Source organism: Lactuca saligna, chromosome 2 (assembly GCF_052625555.1).
Source record: "Lactuca saligna cultivar CGN05327 chromosome 2, ASM5262555v1, whole genome shotgun sequence".
NCBI classification, from domain to species: Eukaryota; Viridiplantae; Streptophyta; class Magnoliopsida; order Asterales; family Asteraceae; genus Lactuca; species Lactuca saligna.
In genome coordinates, this window is record NC_136418.1 from 186,371,335 (window position 1) to 186,378,969 (window position 7,635).

The window sequence follows — 7,635 nt, forward strand, 5'->3', positions numbered from 1 at the left end:
AAGTGTCGCCTTAAGCCACATATGTATGTAAAAATGAATAATAGTAGAAAATACATATAAAATTATTAATTCTATACAAAATTTCCGTCTTAAGTCACACTTTACAAACGATATGGCTCGCTATGACTCAAAAAAGTTTGAGGTTTGACATTGCCGCCAAGTCACGTCTTGCGTTATTTAGAATATTGGTTTTTACCCATGTAAACATCACGTAGTTATTAGAGCATCTTTAACAATTAACCCATGTTATAATTTAAAGTTATTGACATCTTATTATCTATTAATTTTGATCTCTAAATAAATGATATCTCTAATGGTTAAATTTATTTTAGTAGTTTTTTCTTTTATAAATTAACTAATTTACTTTCATCTACCTAAAATGTTTTATACAACATCTAATTTAATTAATTCTTTTTTAAACATAAATTATGTCTTAATATGAAAATATATAATACAACTATATCAAGTTTTTATTTATATACCTAAAATATAAAAAATTATTATGTTTTAGTTATAAAAATACAATAAAAATATTGAAAAGATTATAAATTAATTATAAAATAAAATATATTTAAAATGAAATGTTCACTATATTGACCCTTCAATATATATTGAATGTTCAAAATAAAAAAATAAAATAAAAAAAAAGTTGTGTGTTCCAATAGTTTTAAGTAGTCATTTAAAAAAAAAAAAAGTAAATACCAACACACTATAAAAAACCTTCCATTAAAGATGTTTAAGTTATAACATAAGTAAAAATTATATATGATTAGAGAACTCATTTATTTTTAAATATATTGATACTATTACAAAAAGATAAATCACAACCTTTTTATTATTGATCCTAAATTTATGAAACAATGTTGTTACACATCCAACTTGTCATCGTCCACTAGCAAGCTGATTACGACAAATGAATAATGAGTCTAACGCTAAACCACCTTTCTGATGAGTACAATCAATTTGTGTCATTGAAAACTTAATTTTTGTGGGCTTACACAAGTCCTCGATCAGAAAATCCCCAACATGATAACGTAACCATTTTCCTTGCTCATTTAGAAACTTTTCTGATGTTACATGCTGGCCATTGGATACTGAAAATTGGAACCTAACAGGCTTGATGTTCCAACCATAGACTTGCGGAGTGATTGACGAGCATTGTCGGTTTTGCCCTTTGGATGGTTTTCCGAGTTGGAGACTGAAGAAAAGGCTATAACTCCCTGGTGGAAACTCAAACTCTATGTCTCCTTCTACTTCTAGCCACCATATTTGTTTGAGATATGCAATGCTGTAGAATCTACAATTTCATTATAAAACATTGTTAACAATTTGTAAAAGAGTTTACATTTTGTTTCTGGATTTATGAATACATGTATTGTATGAAGCAACAAAATTTTGATAAAGAAATATGAATAATAATTTTAATCAGTAAAATATATTTTATATTAAGGTAGTTTATCTTGGACGAAAGGAAAAGTATTGAGGTGGGACTTTGGAATTATTAAGTAATATTATATTAGTATTTGATATTTTCTTAATTTTTGTATTTATGTTTGATATAATTTTCATATTTTTTAGTGGTATCAACATAATAGTCAAACATTCTAATCTATAGATACATTTGAGCATTCTAATCCGTAGATACATTTGACTCATTTATGAGAATGACACAAAAATATATTAAATATTTTATATATTTCAAAGAAAATATCAATTATATTTCAAAGAAACAAAATTTGATCCATAAGGCATGTCAAAAATTGAGACTTTATTCCAAAATGTTTTGGACTTGCACGTGTGGTCCAAAATAAAAAATTTATTGTAAGTTTGTTTCAAAAAAATTTAAACCTTTTATAATGATGGATTTGCTTTTGGTATTTATCCTTTTCCATTTTTTAAAATTATTTTATCATTTTTCTAATTGAAAAAAGAAGACAAAAAGAAACACCCCACCCCTACCCACCTACTCACTTCTTCTCTAGATTGATTCTAGCAGATGACGGTGGTAGTTTCGGACAGTCGCCCCCTTTCTCAGTTCTACGTAGCCACCTCAGATCGAAGCTAAGGTTTGCACATGTTTACAGATCTGCTAATCAACTATCTTTTTCCTTCTCCGCGCGATGTCGGCACCTCCAAGATCTAAACGAGATCGGAACTAGGGTTTTCTCACTTCCTCCCCCAACTCCTCTTCTCCATCTCCTTTTCTATATCTTCATCTGGAATCCATGTTTTGAAAACCGGATCGGACCGGTCGGTTCGAACGGTTCTTAAATGCCAAAAAACCAGTATTTATGTGAACCGGTAAAAAGCGGTCCGGTTGAACCGGCAAAACCGGTCAAAACCGGAAATTTAAAAAAATATTTATTTTTTTCATTTTTTATATTTTTTATATAATTAAATATAATTATGACATCATCCGGTTTTTCTGGTTTTTGAGACCGGTCTGACCGGTTGGACCACTTGAACCATCGAACCAGTAAGACGACCGGTACACCATAAATCAAAATTGTAAGGTAATATATATGTAAGGTATTTATTAGAAAATGTTTATATATGTAGTGTATTCAATACACTAAAGCCTCATTAATTTTAATAATTCAAAAATTTTCTCATTTTTCTTATAAATTCAATCATTTCAAATTGTTAAAAATTCATATTTAATTTTTTTTAAATAAACTCGTGTAATTAGGGATGTAAACGAACTGAACGTTCGGCGAACCATTCGTGAACTGTTCGTTTATTTAATAAATGAACGAACATGAACAAAAATTATCGTTCGTTTAGTTCAATGAACGAACATGAACAATGGTCTCGTTCGTTCATTTATGTTCGTGAACATTCGTTTATGATGTTCGTTTACATTCGTTTGTTTAAGTTTATTTATATTCATCTATATTCAAATTTTTTTTATTATATTGCTATATTATATGTTCGTTTATGTTCATATATGTTCAATTGTATTTTTTTTTATCTTTGTTTGTTTATGTTCGTTTAGCATGTTCACGAATATAAATGAATGGACATGAACAAAATAATTTGTTAAACGAACGAACATGAACAAGAAAATCTCGTTCGTTTATCCGTTCGTGTTCGTGTTCGTTTGTTGTTCGGCTAACTTAAACGAACGAATATGAACAAAACCTTGTTCGTGTTCGTTTGGTTCGTTTACAGCCCTACATGTAATAGATGAGTCTCATACTTAGTGTATATTAGTGTGTGTGTGTGTGTATATATATATATATATATATATATATATATATATATATATATATATATATATATATATATATATATATATATATATATATATATATATATATATACAACCAAGTCATATTAAATAAAACTAAGAAAATCCATATCTCTGTCATAGAAGCAATTAATGTGATATTACGAAATACACCAGTTGCAGTTTGATTATGTATTCTATTTCTTTAAGGAGTATTTATTTTATTTAAGTAATTTAATAATATATTCATTGCTGATGTTACGAAGATTAATTTCGAGATTGATACACTGGGAAGTAGCTGTCAGATATTGATATCACAATTTGAATCACTATTAATTGTAGCTCTTACATTTCACATACTTATGACTGATACGTGGATTGTTAAATAACAAACACTTAATTTTCAAATTATATACTTTTGTCTCGGGGTTTCAATGATTATTAATTCCCCTTCAAAAATGAAAAAAAAAAAAAAGGAAACTAAACGAGAAAATTAAATGAAACCTTGATTGGAGCGTGGGAATGTGACTCCAGTATCTGCGATCATCGATGCCTGTTATCTTCATCCCCTTCCAGGAAACCAGCATGCACATTCCTCCGCTTTCTTTCTCTATCCACACTTCCTGCATCACCCTGCCTCCATTAATGGCGTTTCGTGTGGTGTGTGTAATTGTGTGTGTGTGTGAGAGAGAGAGAGAGAGAGAGAGAGAGAGAGAGAGAGAGAGAGAGAGAGAGAGAGAGAGAGAGTTCCTACCTTTGTACCACTGGAGAAGCGAACGGGAGAACACAAACCAGCATAAATGTCTTTCTTCCCGAAACATGCAAGATTCCCATCGTACAACACCAGTTTCCTGGCGAGAATCCGATAGTTTTCAGGCAACTTGGATTCCCATATAAAATCAGCAGACGATGCATGATAAAAAGCCCGATTGGTTCTGGCCAGGTTACAGATATCAGGTGGGTCTAAGTATGCCAGAACCATAGCCAAACAGTTCTCCGGTAACTCTCCAAGACCCGGCAATCGTTTTCTACTATTCTTCGCCGGATCAGATCCGTCCTCGTCGGCGGTGGAAAAACCAGACCCCATTGCTTTGGAGATTAATGTTACTTCATGTTATGACTTTATGAGAAGAAAGGAAATGTGTGTGAAATGTTAGATTAGGGTATAGGTGTGACCATAGACATTGTTGGCCAATGTGAATCACGCATTCATATTATATTAACATGTATATCTGTTACGATAAGAAAATCTAATTTGATCATATGCTTATTTGGTTGTATATATAATCTTAAAAAAATCTTTGGAGCTATACTTTGAAAGATAAACTAAAACATTTGGATTTAAATTTTTATTTCAAATTTATATAAACTTTTATAAGTTTAATGATTTATTTAATGACAAATTGCATAAAATTTCGATTTTTACATTTTGTTTTATATTTCACAATTAAGTAATTAAGTTTATAGTTTTGTTGCAAATTTAACTAACCAACCTATCTGTTTCTTGTGTTTCATATTTCTCATTTGTTGATTACATGTTTGTTTCTAGTGTTTCATGTTTCTTATTTGGTGATTAGGCAAAAAACTAATATGGCTTTCATATGTAATCTTAATTGGCAAACATTTGAATTAAATTGAATTCTTGCTTAGATCTCTACTCACTTTTCATTATTTATTCTTTTTTTTCTTCATTTAGGACATCATGATTTTGTGCAACGGTTTTTTAAGATCATTCAAATAATTCATCATTCAGAGTGATGTAAAAAGAGAAGGAAGGTTGCCCAAAGTAACATCTCCTAAAGGAAACCTCTTTGCATTGTTTACACACCACTCTAAGATGATGAACCACTTGAGCGTCCTTAGAAAACCATAATGCACATCATCATCATGCTCTAAGAGATGAAAAGAAGAAGCGAGGGGAAGTGAGTAGAGATCTACGTAACAATTCAATTTAACCTAAATGTTTGTCACCAATGATCGAAAGTCGTATTATCTTTTTGTCTAGTCAGCAATTGAGAAACATAAAACATTTGAAGCCAACCGATCGATTGGTTAAATTTGCAACAAAATTGTAAACTAAATGACCTAATTGATAAAAATAAACACAATGTCAAAATCAAAAGTTTATTTAAACTTAATGTCTTTTATACAATTTGCTACTTAATTAATTACAATTTCTTGCGTCTTAATTTCTTATATAACCGATATAACCTCGTGAGTTTCTGTTATATAACAACCTAATGATATAATTATCAACATGTTAAAGCACTGATACGAGTAAATATCATAAGTATAATTATTGGATGTACGTGTAGGTCAAATGTGTGATTATTGTTCCCCAACTAATTAAAAAAGTTGAACTTTTTTGGTTTGGATCCATCGATCATCTGATATGATATGAGTGTAGAAACATAATAATAAATTCTGAGTGTTGATATTCATATTCGCAATGAAAAAATCTAAGTGAATATTAGCATGTTTAGTGGAAACGTGCTTTCATGGAGTCCACAAACTCACAAATAATTGCACCCATATAATTAATCCTACATATGTTCTTTGTTTTTATTCAAGGTTTTGATCATATGAATCTCTCTCTATATATGGATATGTATCTTTGTTTCTTTTCTTATCACATAAATAAACTTATGTAATAAAACTATGTATTAGAGATGACAACGGGAGCTCGGATTGGACGTAGTTGGATAACAAGTTAAAAATAATTATTTTTTGTCAGGTTAAAATGAATTTGGTCGGTTGGCCTACAGCATATTTTGGTCTATCATATATTTTTTTTAATAAATAACTTATAGGTAGAACCTCTAATTCTTGTGGTTATGTGAATCCTCAAATCATTTGTTTTTAGTCTCATTGCGTGGGCGGATTCGATATCTTTTTCTACTAACACTAACACGCAGCGAAGGATACAGAACATTTTAACATTTTCATAGGTGTGACATTAAATTTTTTTTTCAAATAAATCTAAAGTAGTGTCACTCGTGTTTTAAGCCGTTGCAATCAATAGAAAAAACATTAAAAAAAAATATTTACACTACGTGCCAGCGTCCGAGCAGTGATTCGGGACACCACTAAGGTCCGCCACTTCTAACAAGACCTTTCACTACAAGAAATCTTGGCATTACCGGCGACACCTTTAACGGCGACATGGGGCAATAGCTGCGACATGTAATTGACGTGTTACATATCGCCGCTATCACTACAAGAATAATGACCATTAGTGGCGACAAGCATCGCCGCTAAAGGTCCCGATTGGATTGTCGTTAATACCCTATTTGTCGCCGATAAAGGTGGTTGTCGCCGCTAATACTTTGTCGCCACTAATACTTTCCGTCACCACTAAAAGTGTCGCCGCTAATTGTAGTTTTCTCATTTTTTAAATTTTTTTTAAAACATTCTTCCATATACAAAACAAACGTTACAAAATTATAAAAATTGTTATAAAAATATAAATTTTTTATAAAAACATATAACCAAAAACACATCCATACATACACAAATACATACATATTACACATACAAAAACATATACATACATATACAAAAACACATATACATACATGATACGCATACTAATACACAAATACATACATAATACACATATAAACACACACACACACACACACACATATATATATATATATATATATATATATATATGTGTGTGTGTGTGTGTGCGCATACTAATACACAAATACATACATAATATACATATAAATTCAAAAACATATACAAAATACACATTCTACATACAAAATTTAAAATAAACATATATAGAACATGTGGTAGTGTGTAATCCGGTGGAGAAGCATGGTGATGACAAAGAGAAATGAGTTCATAGAAGAGGGAAGAAAGAGCTGAGAAATGAGTTCATAGAAGAGCGAAGAAGGAGCTGAATGGGGTTATATTTGCGGAGCGAATTAGCGGCGACAGCTTTTAGTGGCGACAGGTAGAATATTAGCAGCGACATATAGAGTATTAGTGGCGACAACTTTGGGAGGAAATTTTGATGGTCAAAAATTTTGAGTATTATCGGCGACAACATTGAGGGGAAACTTTGGCGGTCAAAAATTTCAAGTATTAGCGGCGACACCGTCGCCGCTATTGGTGTGTACGTTATCGATTTTTAGTCCTTGGATTATGGACAAAATCAACGGCTAAGGTTTCATCTCTTATTTCGACGCGGATCGGGGTCGATAGGCATTAGCGGCGACGCTTTTAGCAGCAACACATAACGCGAAAGTTATGTGTCGCCGCTAAAGATGACTGTCACCGATAAAAACGTCGCCGCTAATGCCCATTATTCTTGTAGTGTATTGCCCCATGTCACCGCTAAAGGTGTCGCCGGTAATGCTCGCAAACGGAGATCCGCGTCGAATTACCCCCATCCA

General features: G+C 31.5%; 1 protein-coding gene across 1 annotated transcript; it reads right to left on the bottom strand.

Moving 5' to 3' along the window:
- Positions 1-819: 819 nt before the first annotated feature.
- On the bottom strand, positions 820-4,443 carry LOC145028540 (F-box protein PP2-A13-like). The gene is made up of 3 exons (XM_078977231.1): positions 3,984-4,443; positions 3,734-3,852; positions 820-1,297 (listed from the first exon to the last, which is right to left on the bottom strand). Exons 1-3 carry the CDS (start codon positions 4,314-4,316, stop codon positions 883-885), a joined length of 867 nt encoding a protein of 288 aa, XP_078833357.1. The 5' UTR covers positions 4,317-4,443; the 3' UTR covers positions 820-882.
- Positions 4,444-7,635: the final 3,192 nt, after the last annotated feature.

Excerpts from the sequence above, each read along its gene's own strand:
- LOC145028540 (XM_078977231.1), bottom strand. The coding sequence starts at position 4,316 with ATGGGGTCTGGTTTTTCCACCGCCGACGAGGACGGATCTGATCCGGCG. Across the intron at positions 3,853-3,983 it reads GCTTCTCCAGTGGTACAAAG|GAAGTGTGGATAGAGAAAGA; the intron begins GTAGGAACTCTC and ends AGGGTGATGCAG. Across the intron at positions 1,298-3,733 it reads ATTCCCACGCTCCAATCAAG|ATTCTACAGCATTGCATATC; the intron begins GTTTCATTTAAT and ends ATGAAATTGTAG.